Source organism: Lithobates pipiens, unplaced genomic scaffold, assembly GCF_037356315.1.
Source record: "Lithobates pipiens isolate NorthernLeopardFrog02 unplaced genomic scaffold, aLitPip1_a1.2 Scaffold_18, whole genome shotgun sequence".
Classification (NCBI taxonomy): domain Eukaryota; kingdom Metazoa; phylum Chordata; class Amphibia; order Anura; family Ranidae; genus Lithobates; species Lithobates pipiens.
This window is the reverse complement of record NW_027507758.1, coordinates 591,822,418-591,842,207: the sequence shown is the minus strand read 5'-3', so window position 1 is coordinate 591,842,207 and position 19,790 is coordinate 591,822,418. Positions and strand designations below refer to the sequence as shown.

The 19,790-nt window shown below is 41.9% G+C and overlaps 1 protein-coding gene across 1 annotated transcript in view; it reads left to right on the top strand.

Annotated features, from left to right (window-relative positions):
• Window positions 1–19,790, top strand: part of LOC143986794 (uncharacterized) — a 94,023-nt gene that overhangs the window by 8,206 nt on the left and 66,027 nt on the right. The window contains exon 3 of the mRNA XM_077485201.1: window positions 8,869–9,022. Coding sequence (XP_077341327.1) covers window positions 8,869–9,022 — 154 coding nt within the window. The remainder of the gene's footprint in view (window positions 1–8,868; window positions 9,023–19,790) is intronic.

Genomic DNA, 19,790 nt, shown 5'->3' with positions numbered 1-19,790 from the left:
GCTTGAGGTCACAATCTGGGACCAAGGAGTATAAGGAGGGAGGTCTGTTGAGCTGATGAAGGAACTCCAAACGGCTGTATGCCCGATAATATATTTCTCAGATGGAACGTCAAGGTTGTTTGTAGTCCGGCTCAGACGCGGCCCGTTGCACTGATACTTCAATCTCCCCCGAATGGGGAGGAGGATATTTGGGGGTTTAAACCAAAGAAACGGAAAAAAAGGAAAAGAAAAAAGGGCTCCACATGGTGCGGGTCAAACGGTATAAAAATGGTAATTTATTAAAGTCAAAAGGTTATTAATGACTTTGTGATCACAAAATAGAGTAAAATGAAATTAAAAGCAATGTAGGGTGCCAACAGCTAGCCCAACGCGTTTCGAAACATATGTCTTCGACAGGGGCATGTTGGGGCCCACCACATTGCTAACAAATATATAAGGAGTCAGAGAAAGGTTCCGCCTACCACGGGGCGGAGAATCCTGTCTCGGACAACCTCTTACAAATACAATGAACAATTTAATCAAATCAAGATAAGCATGTTCAAACAGAATAAACAAATACAAGTAACGTGTAGTATTCCTACTCATACGAGCTGTTAAATTAGATTTAGTAACAATATAAGCCACCATGCTCATGAATGGAATTAGTTACATTAATCCAGGCCTCCTCAAACGTATAAGTCCAGGGAAGTTCAATACACATATAGAACATATACAAAAACTCATCAAGCACTGGTATAAGGAGATCAGACATGTAATGTTAATTCTATATAGACTGTATTATACCATCACCTGAGGGGACTGGTTCGCGTTTGTATTATATGCCTTTACTTTACATATATCTAACTATAGCGCAGTGTTTTCCCCCTAATTGTAATTTTCCTTGTGACTTATTATTCACTGCAGCTTCTTCTCTTTTTTCACTATCTTTTGTTACATTGTTTTATTTTTTAAAAATGGATATTTTTGAATATAGAACCTCTAGATCCCTCAATACCGATGGTGTGTTCACATCTAATTCCACTAACACCGAAGTCAGTGGCCTTTTTATTAGACTCAAGAATGTGATGGTCTCGGAGGTTCATCTCCAATGGGACATCACCTTCTTGAGGCAATATATTAAGGAAAAAATGGTCCCTCGGGGATTACGTTGGGATATACATCCCCAACAAGGAGAGGTGGAGTTCGATGTCTGGTTCACCTTTTTTAATGATATGGGTATCAAACTGTTGAATTTCTTGATAGATAAGAAACAGGCTAGGTTACCCTTCATTGACAAAGAAATTAAAGACATCAAAGAAAAACTCACACCAGCATTGGGTACACCGGAATATAATACGTTATCCTCTAATCTAAGAAACCACCTAGAGAAAGAGGAAAAAGACCAACGTATTAAAAAACAAAAAAAGTACAATCGTGATGTTAACGATTACAAATCTAACTCTGTCTTTAATTGGCAGAAAAAAATTGGTCTTGAACCAGGTAACGATCCAGCATTAGATAATATACAGCCTGAGGCTATGGAGATGGAAAGAAGGTTGATTTATGAACCCCCTCCACCTCAGCCTAGGTCCACCGGGACCCTCAGAACAAATGACTATGTATACAGATCCCCTGCCCAAGCACAATACCCTAACCACCAAGGTAAAGGCTCCAAACCCCGGAACAAGGGTAGAGGCAGAAACAATCAGAGTCACGGCCAAGAGAGACACCATGGAGACACTAATGGTGGCTATCAACATACTTCCCATGAACATAGTAGAACCCGGAGGGATGATAAATATAGTCATAGGAGGGATGACTATCCACACAGTACTCCAATTCGTACCCATAATCGTTACCTACCCCTTAGGGATGAGGACCATTATGATTTTCAACGTGATCCTCCTCCCTATATGACATATAATGATGAGCCTCCATCTAGACCTCCTTATAATCGCAATTATCCATCAGGGCCTCCTTACCATCAGGATTTTCACAGGGATACCCCCACACGTGGAGGAAACCAAAAACTAAACGAGGCACCAGAGGGGGGAGGCGCATCCAGCACAAAAATAAAACGAACACAGTAGGCGCGGGCATTTTTAATCTAAGCACAGCAACATTGTCAGCGAGTGAAAAACGCATTTTAGATAAGGGCCTTAAATTTGTCCCACCTAGAAAACTTAATAAATTCAACACATTTATTGACGTGCAGAAGTTCATTCGTAAGTTACATATTCAGAGACATTTTTTGTCTTCTCCAAGTATAACCAATAAGATTTCCGATTCCACATCAGTTAGACATTCTGGATTGAGCAATCCTTCTTTGTTCAACCCAGGTATTCTACCCCCATCTATCAATGTTTTTAAAAACCTTGTTTTAAATGATTTGGATAAGTTACCCATAAAAAGGGCACATCAAGACCCCTCTATTGCACTGGGCCTTAAATCTTTATGTGAAAGGAAAAATCTCATCATCCGCCCTGCAGACAAGGGGGGTGGCTTAGTGGTATTAGATAAAACACGCTATATTGAGGAAATGAACAGACTATTGAGTGATGTCACTACTTATAGCCCCTTACCAGGGGACCCTACCCTCAAATACAAAAAAGAACTTACACAGATCATAGATGAAGGTTTCTCTCTGAATATCTTAAATAAGAAAGAGAGAGAATTTATGATCCCACTGACTCCACGTATTCCGACAATATACCAACTTCCCAAGATACACAAGGATTTAGTGAATCCACCAGGCCGCCCAATTGTTAGTGGTATAGATTCCATCACCTCGCGAATAGGGAAATATATAGATTCCTACCTCCAGCCCCTAGTAAGGAATATACCATCTTATTTACAGGATACAGGTGACACAATCCGACTGCTTGAAAATATACAGTACCATGACGATCTCATTTTAGTTACAGCAGATGTTTCTGCGTTGTACACTTGCATCCCACAGGACTTAGGCCTAGGAGCTGTCGAACTATTTCTCTCCAGGGACCCTACACTTCCTGTGATACATAGGAATTTCCTTATGCAAATACTAGAGTTTGCTATGTCTCACAACTACTTCTGGTTCCAGGGTACCTTTTATACCCAGACCAGAGGGGTTGCCATGGGGGCTAAATACGCACCCAGCCTGGCCAATCTGTTTATGGCCCAGTGGGAGGAGGATGTCGTCTATGCCCTTGACAGGCCAGAATTGGTGCTGTGGGCTAGGTATATAGACGACATCCTCCTCCTGTGGAGGGGCAGTCGGTCATCTCTGGATACCTTCATGGCAACCCTCAACAGTAATGATCGTGGTATTCAGCTGACTTTTGAGGCCAGTACAACTAGCATTCACTTTCTTGATCTAGAGGTTACAGTTGTGCAGAAACGCCTGGTCCTGAGAACCTTTTTTAAACCAACAGACCGTAATGGATATATTCCTGTCGATAGCTGCCATCATCGTCAATGGCTCAGTTCCATCCCACGTGGCCAATTTCTCAGGCTCAGGCGCAACTGCACGAATGTTAGTGACTACATTTCCCAATCCTATACCATTCGTAAGAGGTTCCTGGACAAGGGCTATGATCCACGCACCCTTGATGCTGACATTCAAGCAGCTCTACACACTGATAGGGCCTCTCTCATACAAAAGAAAGTCAAAACAGGAACAAATGACAAATTCAAATGGTCCTTTTTTACAACTTTTTCCACACAACACAATGACATAAAGAGAATCATTAACAGGCACTGGAAGGTACTATGTAGTGACAAAGTTCTAGGTGGAATTATTCCAGAGAAAGCTGGAACTATCTATAGGGGAGCCCGATCAATACAAAATGACATCTCTCCCAATGTAATAGATATCCCCAAACAGATACAATTTTTCCCACAGAGCAAGGGATACTTTCCCTGCAGAAAATGCAACGTTTGCTTACACAATACGTTGGGTAAGGGGAAAAGCGATTCCTTCACATCTTCAGCCACTTCACGGAGGTACCCCATGAAACACTTTACTACTTGCACCACTAGGTACATTGTCTATTTGATCACCTGTCCCTGCAACCAACAATATGTTGGCCGTACTATTCGCAACTTTTCTATCAGAGTCAACGAACACCTTAGTAAAATCAAAAAAGGGTGCGATAAACACACGGTTCCGAGACACTACCTCGAAAAACACAATAGAGATCCCACGGGTACACGCTTCCAAGTTATTGACAAATTTGTCCCAAACTGGAGAGGAGATTCATGCCTGAGGGGGGTGTCGCGCCTCGAGACATTTTGGATTTATGAATTGAGGTGCTATTCCCCCTTCGGCATGAATACAGATTGGGACATCAATAGTTTTATTAATCAGGCCTAATTTATTTAGTTACAGACTATTAGTGCCACACTTCACCTCTGTCATTTATTCTGACTTATATGTTTACTTTTTCACTATTTTTGTTTGTTCACATATTAACCCATGTAACATCTATCTCCATGGTACACATTTTACAATTTTTGGTCCGTGCCCTTTATGCACGATTCTTATACAAAAAAACACATCTATGCACTTCAATTCACTTTTCCCTTCACATGTCCCCCCAATCCCTGTCCCTTGCTCTATCATAGACATATGCGATTACAATGCATTTTTTCTAGATTTTGTGCGATTTGGGACAGATGTTCCTTGGGAAATATAGATTTACACCTAGTTCTTCTAGCTTTACATCTGGCATCATTTGTGAATATGCCATATTTACCACATTCTGAGTCCACCCCTGTGCCTTAGGAGCCTTAGGATCCGTCTTGTTAATGCGTGCGTAATTTGCACGCACAGCATTTGATCCATTTCACCATTTTTATATATTACAATTTTATTAGACATTACTCCATTACTATCAGTTGTTTATGCTGGTTTTGGTGTGATGTCTGGGTTTCCCCTTTTCCTCTATTTGCGTTCCTTTATTTATTACATTTTGCCTTCAAATGCAGGGACGCTTTGCGGTCGCCATGGTTGCGTCGTGACCTGCCACTTGGTGCGGCATGACGTTGCTACGGCTTCTTGTATTTCTCTGTTTGCCTTGGTTATAATGAGCTCTCCATACATCACGGCGCGTGACGTGATGTAATTACGTCACAAGCCACAACGCATGCGCAAAGTCGACATGCATTTGATTGGTTCCGATGCCGCTTGTCACGCCCTGCGGCGTGTGACGCACACCACGGGGGAAATGGCGCCAAGTCCCGACGCCTCTCCCCTCCCCTACACTCCTGCAAAGTGATGCACTGTGTGACGTTCACACGTATACGCCCCCACCCCGTCGTCACGCATTTTTGATAGGTTCCGACGCCGCTCGTCACGCCCTGCGGCGTGGGACGCACACTACGGGGGAAATTACGCCAAGTTTGGACGCCTCTCCCCTCCCCTACATTCTTGCATAATGATGCATTGTGTGACGTTCACACATACACGCCCCCACCTCGTAGACGTGTGCTCTCCATAATCACTCCCATATCTAGTCATGTGACATACACACTGAGGGATTGGTGGAGCCTTTTCCTGTTACACTGCACGTCACGACGTTTTTGGTCACCTGATCGGAACTCCAAGCAATAGAATAGCACGCAATAATAGTTACTATGGTTACGTATATACACTTCTCGGCTGCATACCGCCAGTAAAACAAGTAAGAAATATCTAACCTGCACAATGATTGATTCCCATTAGACATCACTACTTTGACCTCCACAGTTTTATTCATGACATAATACAAACGCGAACCAGTCCCCTCAGGTGATGGTATAATACAGTCTATATAGAATTAACATTACATGTCTGATCTCCTTATACTAGTGCTTGATGAGTTTTTGTATATGTTCTATATGTGTATTGAACTTCCCTGGACTTATACGTTTGAGGAGGCCTGGATTAATGTAACTAATTCCATTCATGAGCATGGTGGCTTATATTGTTACTAAATCTAATTTAACAGCTCGTATGAGTAGGAATACTACACGTTACTTGTATTTGTTTATTCTGTTTGAACATGCTTATCTTGATTTGATTAAATTGTTCATTGTATTTGTAAGAGGTTGTCCGAGACAGGATTCTCCGCCCCGTGGTAGGCGGAACCTTTCTCTGACTCCTTATATATTTGTTAGCAATGTGGTGGGCCCCAACATGCCCCTGTCGAAGACATATGTGTCGAAACGCGTTGGGCTAGCTGTTGGCACCCTACATTGCTTTTAATTTCATTTTACTCTATTTTGTGATCACAAAGTCATTAATAACCTTTTGACTTTAATAAATTACCATTTTTATACCGTTTGACCCGCACCATGTGGAGCCCTTTTTTCTTTTCCTTTTTTTCCGTTTCTTTGGTTTAAACCCCCAAATATCCTCCTCCCCATTCGGGGGAGATTGGAGTATCAGTGCAACGGGCCGCGTCTGAGCCGGACTACAAACAACCTTGACGTTCCATCTGAGAAATATATTATCGGGCATACAGCCATTTGGAGTTCCTTCATCAGCTCAACAGACCTCCCTCCTTATACTCCTTGGTCCCAGATTGTGACCTCAAGCCTTTCAGACTCAACTGTCATACGACTGTGTGAGTCCAACAGAGTTGGTAAGAAGTATTTATCTACTTTCCCTGATGTTTACAGTCAAGCAGATTCACATGAATACATTCGCCTAGTGTGATTCCTTCCTCTTCTGTGACGGTTCGGTCACCCCCGTGCCAGCTACATTGTGGAATGTGTGCCCAATTTTGGACTTTTTTTCTCTAGGCATCTATATCATTTATATGATCTCTGTTATATGATTATCCTTATAATTTATGTTGACTACATCTATCACTATTGAAGCGCTACACTATTTTTATTACTTTATTTGCTGAACTTTGTTTGTTTTTGGTGTTGGCTGCTGTTTTGGCTGTTGAGGCCTTTACTTTACATATATCTAACTATAGCGCAGTGTTTTCCCCCTAATTGTAACTGAATAACCTGCCTGCTTAATCTAACTCAAGCTATCTCTCTGTCTGTGCCAACGACACTACACAGGGCCACCGTGTAAGCAACCTTATATAGTGTGGGGTGTGGACTTAGTCTCCCTGAGTGCACTGTGATTGGTCAAAGCATGCAGGTCAGGTGCATGCTTTGGCTAATCCTCATACAGCAATGCACTGCGATCCCCAAATAAACTGGTTTTAAATCACTTTCCCCTAGGTGGACCTTAAATGATGTCGCCAGGGTTAAATGGTTACACCAGGATAATGCCTTCAGCTACAGGCATTATCCTTGTATCAATATTTTCAGCAGCTGATACTGTTTCTTGTAAAAGTGATTTGAGTGGCTGTAAAGCCACTCGATCACTTCTACAGGTGGCAGAATTGGGTGACCTCTCCCCACCGGCATCAGTTGCATTACATAGAGAGGGAGGAACTGATGTTGTTCCTTCCTCTCTGTGAGGTCAAAAACTGAAAGCGATGAGGATTTTGTCACTTCTGGTTTTGGTTCTGTATTTACTGACCAAATATCAGCCAACTAAGCAGCCAAAACATTGGGTATAATATTGTGTTTGTGTTCGCCAAAATTAATTAAAGTGTATTTTTTCACAAATATTTGTGTTTAAAAAACTGCTGCGCGAGTACCGTGTAACATAATAAATTGCAATACCCACCATTTTATTTTCTAGGGCCTCTGCTTAAAAAAAATATACAGTATATAATGTTTTGGGGTTCTTAAGTAGTTAAGGAGCAAGTTGTCATGAGAGTCTAATAGACAAAAGGAGGCCAAACACATTATCAGTGCTAAAAAGCAAAACATATATAAAGTTGAGGATGGGGGCGCTATGCATATTGTGTGTTCCCAGTAGAAGGGGGAGGAAGTGCACATCTCTGGTCTGAGAGGAAATCTGAGACTAGCTTCATCTCACATAAGTCAGTGTGCCCTGGGAGACCACTAGGGCAGAGGAGACCAATGAGAAAGCCATGAGGACTTCAGTTTCGGGTACAGTCTCACAGAGACATATACCAGGGGTGTCCAAACTACGGCCCTCCAGCTGTTGCAGAACTACACATCCCATGAGGCATTGTAAAACTCTGACATTCAAAGACATGACTAGGCATGATGGGGATTGTAGTTCCTGAACAACTGGAGGGCCGTAGTTTGGACACCCCTGACATATACTCTTTACTTTTCGGCTCTTTTCCCAGTCAACTGAAAATGCAAACCAAAATCATTCAGTACAACAAAGCTTGGTGGACCACATTATAAAATAATAATGGCTACCAAAAGAGCCATCCTTAAGCAATGGACATCCTCCTCCCTCCTCCTACCATCAAAGATATTAAACTTGATTTGCTGAACCTACTGCGTAAAGAAAAGCTGGACCTGGTCCTATCCTATCATTGGACAACACCTAGATTCCACCACAAGTGGGACCTTTATATCGAGTGTTAGTTCTAAGTGATCCCCAGACTCTACCCATGCCCCCCAAACACACCCCTATTTCCAGCTAAGAGTTTCAATAAGGCCTCATTATTGTACTATCATACAATGAAGACCGCCTTCTTGAACTCTTCATATGTTTGGTTTTTTTTTTGTACTAGCCCCAATATCACCACATTTTCTTGTGGTCACCTAATGTTAAATTGTTTGTTTTATGGTTGCTTGATATACCTGAGCCAAGTGATAGCTCAAATCCTGTAAAACATAACTTGGGTTACCTTCCCACTACAATTCCCTTCCCATCTCTTACTTCCCTCCCATCTTTCTTTCACCCCCCCCCCACCACCTCCTCCTCCCCCCCCCCCTTCCTAGTTGGCTAAATAGAGTCTAATGGTCTAATGTCTTGGCACAGTAATTATTATTATCATCATTATCTAAGTAATGATAATTTCCCCTCTACAGGTGTGCAGTGGTGATCTCCATCCCAGCTGGAGGAACAGAGTTCTTCATGTGTAATGGCATGGTTGGCCGATACGTCAATGTCATTTTACGAGGAAAATCTGATTATCTTCATCTGTGTGAAGTTCAGGTCTTTGGACATTACTTTGAAAATGAAGTCTAATAAATTTTCATTGAAGAGAAGGTTTAAATGAAGTCAGAGAAGGTAAAAGAAAAGAAAAAAATGAGCTATCGTATTAGGCAGAAAAAATGCACAGGTAGGAAAGGCAAAAGTCATTATAAAGTATAAAAGTATAAAGCATATATACAATAAAATTATTTTAATATATGAAATAAAAATATTAAAAAGATACAATCTCTTGGAACACTAGGCTCCTTCTTTCTGTACTTTTTTTCTTTCGGTACCTCTAATCCATCATTATACCTGAAGAAGGATCCTAGTTTTCAAAGTTTTTTTTAATATTTTTAGTGAGCCACCAATAGGTAAAAATTTGACAAAAATGTTTGCCTTCCCTACCTATGTAATAAGGGTTTTTACTGCTTTATTTAACCACTTCAGCCCCAGAAGATTTTCCCCCTTAATGACCAGGCCATTTTTTGTGATACGGCACTGCGTCAATTTAATTGACAATTGTGCGGTCGCACAACGCTTTTCCCAAACAAATTTGACTTGTTTTTTTTCTCACAAATAGAGCTTTCTTTTGCTGGTATTTTATCACCTATGCGTTTTTTATTTTTTGCACTATAAGCAAAAAAATAAAAGTGACAATTTTGATAAGAAAAAAATGTTTTTTACTTTTTGCTATAATAAATATCCCCCCCCCCCAAAAAAATAAAAAAAAATAAAAATTTCTTCATTCTGGCTGCAGGAACTAAGGGACACAAGCGCGCCGTTATACTTGATACAGATAGCTTTAGAGTAACTACAGTATCCGGAGGTGTGTGGCCCTTGGTATTAAGCCAGCTGCAGAACCTATCCATTTGGTCTTTGCCATCTATGGTCACATTTAGCGCATGGTTCTTTTGATGCAGCAAAACATCTAGCCAAAGTTTTTGGTCCCTTTTCTAGGAGATATAGAAGGCACTGTACATTGCAAACGGACAGCATCCCCTGAGGAAGCCCAACATATGGGCGAAACATGTTGGGAAGTTCATCATAGACTGCTGCGTTGTTAAAATGGTAATCTATTGTACTAGCCATCTGTGTATCTCCTCCCCTTTCACCCCCTCTTTTAATGAATTAATTCCTATTTTGCTCCTCAAAATATTTTTTTTTTATATACTATATTTGATATTCTGACAATTTATTTTGCCCCTATAAAGTCCCAATTTTCCTGTCTTTTCATTATTAAATTCTGGGATGTGGTGCTCATAAAAATCATTTGATTTCTTCATTAGTTTAGACTGATATGTATTCTTCTACATATTTTTTGTAAAAAAAAAAAAAAAAAAATCGCAGTAAGCCTTTATTGATTGGTTTGCGCAAAAGTTATAGCATAAACAACATAGGGGAATGTTTTAAGGCATTTTTATTATATTTTTGCGATCAGTGATTTTCAGCGGGACTGCGACATTGCGGCGGACACATCGGACACCCAACTGACATTTTTGACACTTTGGGGAACCAGTGATATTACTACAGTAATCAGTGCTAAAAATATGCACTGTTATTGTACTAATGACACTGACAGGGAAGGGGTTAACATCAGGGGTGATCAAGGGGTTAAATGTGTTCCCTGTTTGTGATTACTAATTATATGGGGGACTGTGTGACTGGGGAAACACACAGATCCATGGTCCTGCTTAGCAGAAAGATAGGATCTGTGTGATCTCCCCTGTCAGAACGGAGATTTGCCTTGTTTACATAGGCAGATCCCCGTTTTGTCACTGCGGGGAACAATCATGGGTTGCCCACTGATTCGCTCCCCCCACTGGCCAATAGGAGAGTGTGCACACCAACTAATCACCGCGTACGAGCCGACGTACACCTACTGCGATTTTCGGGTGATCGAGCTACATTGCCGCAGTATAATTTTGGCTGCTCCTTAAGCGGTTAATCACTTCACTAATGCTGCAATTGCTGTTTGTACCTGTAGTAGGGCTTAGAAACAATAATGCACTTTTTTTTTTATCCTACCTAAAACACACTTACACTGACACTAACTGACACTGATACTAATTATTATTATATATTTTTTTAATCCTACCTAAAATACACTGACATTTGACAATGACCTTTGACCCTGATCTTGACCTTTGACCTTGACACTGACTCGAACTCTAACCCTGACACTGACCTAGATGAAATCCTGATCTAGCTATTATAGCTATTTTTTTCTTTTATTTTCTATCTTTTTTTACAGACACTTTTGCTTGTTTTTACAATTTTCTCCTCTAGCAAGGAGATACAGTTTATCTTTATCTTTCTCTCCATTCAAGCCTCTCCATCCACAACGCAATTTTGATCCAATTTTTGGATTTTTTAGCTTGTCGGCCACTAGAGGGCACTGTTCCCATTATAGCATTGGAAGGGGAAAGATGTAATTAGGTGTTAGCTCCTTAGTGAATGCAGTTATTGCCCTTATAAATAGCAATGTAGGTGGGGCAAGGGGGTGAGATACTGCACTTTTCTAAAGATGTAGTTTCCTGCAGTGCTGAATTAAAATGCCCTTGTGTAGGGCAGGAGTCCCAGACGAGATGGTACAGAACATGGTGGAACAGCTATAGCACCGTTTCCCCTGACCTTCCTCTGCAGGTCCTGCAGCAGGGTGCCTAAGGCCTTGGAGGCCTAGATAGAGTCCTCTTATGTGAGTAATAGTGGGCATGAGCGTGCTATCTGCGAGCATGCCTGGCTGAGCAGAACTATAGTAGGGACACTGAGAAAGACTGGCATACTAATGAAGGCAACTTGATACCCCTGACACTCAGCTGAAGATCCTGTCACAAGGTGATGGAAGCTAGTGCTAGGGATTTACTATACATGGGAAAGTGGTCCCAACTCTGTGGTGCTCCCAAGGAGAGGAATATAGATGTAGACGGAAGATGGCTTAAAATATGTGTACTTGTGAGCCGCTCTAAAATGACTGCTACAGAATGTCTAACCGTTACATGTGGCATTCTATGCCGAAGATTCTTCTGGAATGTGAATATGATATGTTAAGGGAGTTGTGGAGCAACAGTAAACTGCAGAAAATGCATTTCTATGTAGACATCCCATCATTCTTTAATATTAAAGCCTCTGGCCAGGAAAATTGTGAGTCAGCCTCATGTCAGGAGTATGACACAAAATGGTGGAAGGTTCTTTACAACAGGTGTGAGGCTGTCCTATCCGAGAAGAAGACTTGTACAATTTGGCACAAACACCTGCCCAATAGGAGTGCCCTTTACAAGTTGGTCAACTCAAAGTAGAATTGCAGGTTTAATTTAACTTAAAACCAGGGGCGGACTGACCATTTGGGCATTCGGGCACTGTCCGAGGGCCCCATGCCCCTAAGGGGTTCCATCAGGGTTGCCAGCCTCAGTAAAACCAGGGACAGTATGTAAAAATCTGTGTTTTTAAAAAAAAATCCCAAGATTATAGCTGCCCCGCCTCTCCAGTACCTTTTTAGTGTGTGTATGTGTATTCTATGTGTGTACACTGTGTGGCCCCATAATCTATTGCCTGGGACCCCCATAATCTCCTATTGCCTGGGGGCCCCATAATCTCCTATTGCCCGGGGGCTCCATGAGTTGTCAGTCCGCCCCTGCTTAAAACGTTTGTTTGGGCCAGGAATTTAAACAAATGGATTTTTTTGTTGGAAAATTTTAGATCCTGCTCTCAAACTTTGTGTGTCGGAAATTCAGATAAAAAAGTCCAATGGAGCCCACACACAATCGGATTTTCCGACAAGATTCGATCGCACATTTTCCGTCGGAAAGTCCGACCGCATGTACAGGGCATTAGATTATACTGTTGATTACTAATTTTGCTACTGGATGGTACTGTTATGTTTCATGGATTGTTTTCTCCAGTGGAACTACATGATTGTGATGTCATTTCCTGTCTCTGTGTTCCTGCTGTTTTCCAATGAAACAAAAAAAGGCTATTTGTTAGGGTTTACATACACTTTAAATGGAACTTAAAAGAGACTCTGTCACCAGACAATTCATTTCAACAATAATCGTCCCTTAAGATTATATGGAATTTAATGTCTTTGATGCTTGCTGTTGTTGGAAAGCTGCTGCAGATGTGAATTTTGCCATTTAAGACGTTGCTGGACAGATGAACGAGCCCTTCTTGTTTTGTTAAAAAGGACAGGAATGCAATGAGGCTGTACCAGGAATTGACCAGTCAGATTTTCCAGAAATAAGAATTTATGGAAAGGTAATACACTGCAAGTAATTATATAAGGTGCATATTTTACAGTTAGTGACAGGGTTTCTTATATAAGATTACTATGCACAGTATTTATTTGCATATATACTACAATTGCATGAGGAGCAATATATCCTTTTTTATTGCTCACTCAAAACTAAGGTGTGTGTATCATCTTTACTGTAGGTCCCCAGTCTACACTAAGGTGACCAGGTGTCTTCAGTTTCCAGGGACAGCCCCCAAATTTGAGGAGTCTGTCCCCTAATAGAACGTGCCTCAGGATGTACCTCCAGTTGTATATTGTGTCCTTGACTGCATACCGTGGCTGGTGGCCCCATTGACGTTCAGGAGCCACTTGGCCAGGCTCCAGTTGCTAAGAATTGGATCTCTAAATCCTCTCCTCCCCACCACTTGATTGGACAGTGTGGCCCCAGGAGAGGGTGGGAGTCATCAATGTGGTTGGCGGCATCAGTGGTTAGGGATTTTATCTCCCTCTCTAGAGGCACATGAACCAGGGAAGGGGAGAGAGCAGCAACAGAACCTGGGAATGAACTCCAAGTTCACTATTAAGTACTGGAGAACCCCAAGCCCAAGGACAGGGTCAGTGCAGATGGCAATGGTGGTGGACAACTGAGACTTGGGGAGAGTTATGGTGGAGTCTGTGTGTACTGTCTGTTTTCCACTATTTACTGTCTTCTTCTGTACTGACGGTCCCCACCATCAACTACTCCCTCTATACTGCCTGCCCCCACTATCAACTGCCCCCTCTGTCCTAGCTTTTCCCACCATTCCCACCCTGACCCCTCTGTAAAGTCCATTCCCACCATCAGCTGCTGTTTTTCCTGTACCCACCTCCAGCTTCCCTTCTATGCACTGCATGTCCCCATCATCAACTGCTCCATTTGCACTGCCTTTCCCCACTATCAATTGCCCCATTTTTACTGCTGCCCGGCAATCAACTGCTCCCCCTGTACTACCTGTATCCATCATCAACTGTCTCTGTCTATACTGCCTGCCTCCAACATCAACTGCCATCCTCTGTACTGCCTGTCCCCAATCAACTTCCTCCCTCTATATTTACTGTTTTCACCATAAACTGCCTTCCTCTGTGCTGCCCATCAACTTCACCCATGTACTGCCTCTGCCCACCCTCAACTTCCCTCCTCTGTACTGCCTGTTGCCACCATCAACTCCCCTCACCCAAAGTGAGTGGCTCTGTACTTTAGAACCATTGTAATGATCAAACACAGAGATTAAGTGCAAACACTATAGAGGAAGGAAAAGTAGTGAGTATAACGATTTGTGAAAGGATCAGCAACAGATGATGGTTGATGATGATGGGTTTTCATTTATTGTGGGATTGTTTTTTAACCCTGTGCTTTTGCTCCCCTTCTCTCCTGTACACCATTACACTGTGCCTCTTAAATCCCATTGGACTGTGAATGAATGAATGAAATACTTGTATAGCGCACAATGCAAACTGAATTGCCTCTAGGCGCTGTGTCTACAGGGACGTCTTTAAGGCAGGGCAAAAGGGGCAGCTGCCCTGGGTCTTGTCTTTGTTGTGGGACCCAAAGCAGATGCCTCATACTTGCCAACTCTCCCAGTTTAAATTCCATTGTCCCTTGAGGTTTTAGTCTCATGCTGTGTCCTAATATCTCAGTATGAAGTTCTGTTACTAATGCTGCCCAGCTCTGCCTTATTGTTGTGTACAGATGACTCACCTGCAGACCCTGTGTTTACATGTAAATACCGACATTCATATGTAACTAGCAGTGGCATTCATATGTAAATAGTGGCAGACCGGCAGAGGTGGTATTCATATGTATATCATGCCCCCCTGAGGCCATATCCACCATCACCTATACTGAATGCTACCCACTGGGGAGATAAAGGGGCATGCTTGAAAGTTCTGCCTACAACTGTAGTCATTAAGCCTACAATCAGCCTCTTCTGCAAAGGTAGCAAATTAGTGTGGGGGGGGGCAGTGTGTGGTGTGCAGAGGTAGGCAGAGAAAGAATTAGTTTGGGGTGCACAGGTGAGCAAGGTCCAGTCCATGGTGTGCAGGCAGTGAGGAGATGCTGTGCTGTAACCTCTATCAACCAATCAGTAAGCAGTAATGATGTGCCGTAACCAATCAGTGAGCAGTATTGATGTACAGTAATCTCTAGCAACCAATCAACAAGCAGAAATTGTGTGATATAACCTCTAGCAACTATTCAGTGAGCCAACATGTTTGCTGTAACCTCTAGCAACCAGTCAGTGAGCGGAAATGATACACTGTAACCTCTGGCAACAATCGCAATCACTGTCTGATCTGATTTAGTAAACAGATTTTGAGTCTACCTACTATTTATTGTATGTCTTAGAGCAGGTGGAGAGCAAAACTGCATGGGAGGAGCCCCAAGAAGATTTTTGCCCAGGGTCCAATCAATATTAAAGACGGCCCTGACTGTCTACTTTCCAAAAGGGGTCATTTGGGAGGGGGGGTGCATTTGTACTGTCCTGACATTTTAGGACCTCAAGAAATTAGATAGGCCATCAGTACATCAGGATTGATCAATTGTTAAATATATACATCATCGTTTGCAGACTCTATAATACAGACTACATAATATACACCTATATGGTTTTTTTTTCCCACCAAAGAAAGGTAGCAAAATACTTTTTGACCTACTTTTTTAAAGAAAGATTATTTTTTAGAAGGTTTTAGAATAAAAACTAAGAAAAACAACTTTAAAAAAAAAAAAATGGTCAGTCTTTTTCTTTTATATAGCAAAAAATAAAACAACCTTGTGGTGATTAAATACCACTAGAGGAAAGCTTTATCTGTCTCAAAAAATAATACAAAATTAATTTGAGCACAGTGTTATTTTTTTTAATCAAATTTTTATTAATTTTCAGATTATACAAAATATAAACACTTTATTCACAATCACTTTCACAAAATTCTTCCCCTTTTTCCTCTCCCTCCCACCACTATCCCTCTTTCTCCTTAACATATAATATATCTATTTAATTTTCCTCTGTACCCTTCACTTCTCCTCTCAAACTCCCACCAACATTGAATATTTCCTTGTACTCTTAACCACTTCAGCCCCGGAACGATTTACCCCCTTCTTGACCAGTGCACTTTTTACGATATGGCACTGCATCACTTTAACTGACAATTGCACGGTCGTGCGACGTTGCACCCAAGCAAAATTGACATCCTTTTTTTTCCCCACAAATAGAGCTTTCTTTTGGTGGTATTTGATCACCTCCATAGTTTTTATCTTTTGCGCTATAAACAAAAAAAAGAGCAACAATTTTGAAAAAAAGCTATTTTTTTTTACTTTTTGCTATAATAAATATCCTCAAATATAATATATATATATATATAAAAAAAATGTATTTCTCTGTTTAGGCCGTTATGTATTCTTATACATATTTTTGGGGGGAAATAAAATCGCAATAAGTGTATATTGATTAGTTTGCGCAAAAGTTATAGCGTCTACAAAATAGGGGATAGATTTATGGCATTTTTATTTTATTTTTTTATTAGCAATGGCGGCGATCTGTGATTTTTATCATGACTGCGACATTATAGCGGACACATCAGACACTTTTGACATATTTTGAGACCATTGGCATTTATACAATGATCAGTGCTATAAAAATACACTGATTACTGTGTAAATGACACTGGCAGGGAAGGAGTTAAACACTAGGAGGCAATCAAGGTGTTAAGTGTGTTCTAGGGAGTGATTCTAATCATGGGGGGGATTGTCTCACTAGAAAAATCCAGAGATCACTGCGCCTGATGACAGGGAGCAGTAGATCTTTGTCATGTTGCTAGGCAGAACAGGGAAATGCCTTGTTTACGTTCTGTCTCTCCGTGACACGATCGCCGGGACACCGGCGAACATCGAGTCCGCGGGGATGGTCACGGAGCACGATGCGTGTGTACACGTGCCGCGCTGTTGGCACACGTGCGTGCCCACAATGCCACGATTTAAAGAGGATGTACCTGTACACCCATTTGGTTAAACTGTATCCAACCACTCCATATATTTGCACATTTTTCTATTTTATCCTCTTCGTAATGATACCATTCTTCCATGTTGTAGATAAATTCTACCCTTTTAACCCAATCTCTTAACGTTAGGCTTTCTGGTGATTGCCAATATTTTGGAATCCAGTATTCTGCTGCATTTATTAGGCGATATGTTAGATGATTATCACTGATTTCTGTATTTGCAGCAGTTTATACAGTCAAAACAAGGGAAAATGTGCAGAAGAACTGTATATAATTTTTTTAAAAATAATGTTGACCTGACATACGCATTAAAGCATAAGGGAAATAAACAATTTCACAATAGATAAATCCAAATAAATCTTTTTTTTTTTTTTTTAAAGGAATCAGAGGATTGGTCAGTCTCTGGCTGTGCATAGATGTATTCAGGGCTTTTTTTCTCAGGGAATAGATGGAGGAACTCCACCCTTCCGAGTTACCCTTCATCTCCTCCCCCTACCCGCCTCTGAGCACCATGCCTTGGTTCCACCACCTATCTACCTCCCAGTACAGCACCTTTCAGAGAATACAGAACCAAGTATTTTGTGCTGCTCAGTAATTTCTATGAAATGTATTAATGAAAACAAGAAAGCTAGTAAAACAGACCCCTTGAAATGAGCAACCCCACCCCAGCAACAATAGACTCCACCCCAGCAACAATAGACTCCACAACAGATACAATAGGACCCCCACCCAGCAACAACAGTAGACTTACCCAGCAACAATAGACCCACCACACAAAAACAGATCCCCACCAGTGACAATAGATACCCCAGCAGCCAGCAATAATAGACCTTCCAGCACCCCTTGCCAGTACATACATTGAGTGCTGGAGGTGCCGGAACTACGTTCCCCCGCATTCCCGCTGAAAAAAAGCCCTGGAGGTAACACATGCAGCCTTTTAATGAGAAGTAATATAATTTTCAGCAAGTTCTCAATCTGCACAAATGAATGCAGCACACTTGAATATGCCCAAGAACTTCTGTACTGGAATCTCATATCAAACCAAAACCATGTCTTTCCACAATGTACATTAGTTGCACTAAATAATGAATGCAGTATTATATCTGAAAAATACTTTACAGCTTTAAATTTGAAATGCAAACTCGAAATCCATCATCTTATCTTATAAATTTAGAAATAGAAAGTTCTAGTTTTTCTGCAGATTTGACAGTTATTTTCTACACTTTCTGATGACTGAAGACATAACCATAGTTGCTGTTTCTGATATGACCTATGTCCTTATAGGGAACGTACAGTTTTTTTCATTGATATTTATGACATACATGTAAAAGAAATCAACTTAATAAAAGTAATGTTATCAATGGGTTTCTGTGTATTGTCTGTAATTATATATGTACGTGTAGGAGACCATATGCATGAACATGTGCTGATTTTATATGTAGGCTTGTGGTCTTGTTTTCCAGCGCTACACACAGTGGTTGCACTTTACTGCTCTTTCTTACAATGCGAATCTGTGTGTTTGTTGGTAGGTGCAGTTAGCTTGCCAGCCACTAGTGGGCCCCGTTGCCATTATAGCATGGGCAAGGAAAAGATGCAATGAGGTGTTAGCTCCCATTTTAGAAAAGTCCCTCCTTAGTGGATGCAGTTAGTGCCATTATAAATGCCAGTGTAGGTGGGGCCCAGGGTAGATGGGGCATGGGAGTGAGATTCCCCAGAGCTGCTAAAAATATAGTCTCTTAAAATGCCCATGTACAGGGCTAAAGTCCTAGGCAAGGTGGTACAGAACATTGGGGAATAGCTGTAGTCACCCTGTTTCCCCTGACCTTCCTCTGCAGGCACTGGACTAGGGTGCCATAAGGCCTCGTATGCAGTATCGGCTGGTGGTTATTTTTTTGGGGGGGCCACAAACAACCCTCCCCCGAGCCACCGGTGGAGCGGCACTACCCCCCGCTGCACTAACACAGCCCCCCCACCACCCGCTGTCCTTACCTTGGATGCGGGCAATGAGAGCATAGCAGGATCGGGGAAAGCTGCTCCGGTGATCAGTGTCCTCTCCTGGAGCAGCTTCTGCGGTGTCTCCTCATCCCAGCGCTAGGCGTCCAATAGAATCACTGGAAATTTTGGCCAATCGGGAAACAGGTTTCATACCTGCTTCCTGATTGGCGGGGAGGAAGATCAGTGTTGCAACAGCAAATTTTCATTTGCAGTTGCAACACACCTGGGTGGGCTCCAGGCGCAATGCTCTGCGTCCCGAATCCATCCTGTTTTGAAGACTTTTAGAGTATAAGGCTCTAATCAGGTTCTTCAAAAAACCCTGGCCACTCTAAGGCTGCGTACACACGGGCGGACTGTTCGCCCAACAGTGTTTCAGTGGACAATCCGCTCGTGTGTGGGCTCGTGTGTGGGCTTCAGCGGACTGTTTCAGCGGACAGTCTGACGAACAAAGTCTTACGGAATTTCCGTAAGACAGTCCGTCCAAACTTGGTTTCAGCGGACAGTCCGCTCGTGTGTAGGCTAGTTCGACAGACTAAGTTTGGCGCATGCTCAGAAAGG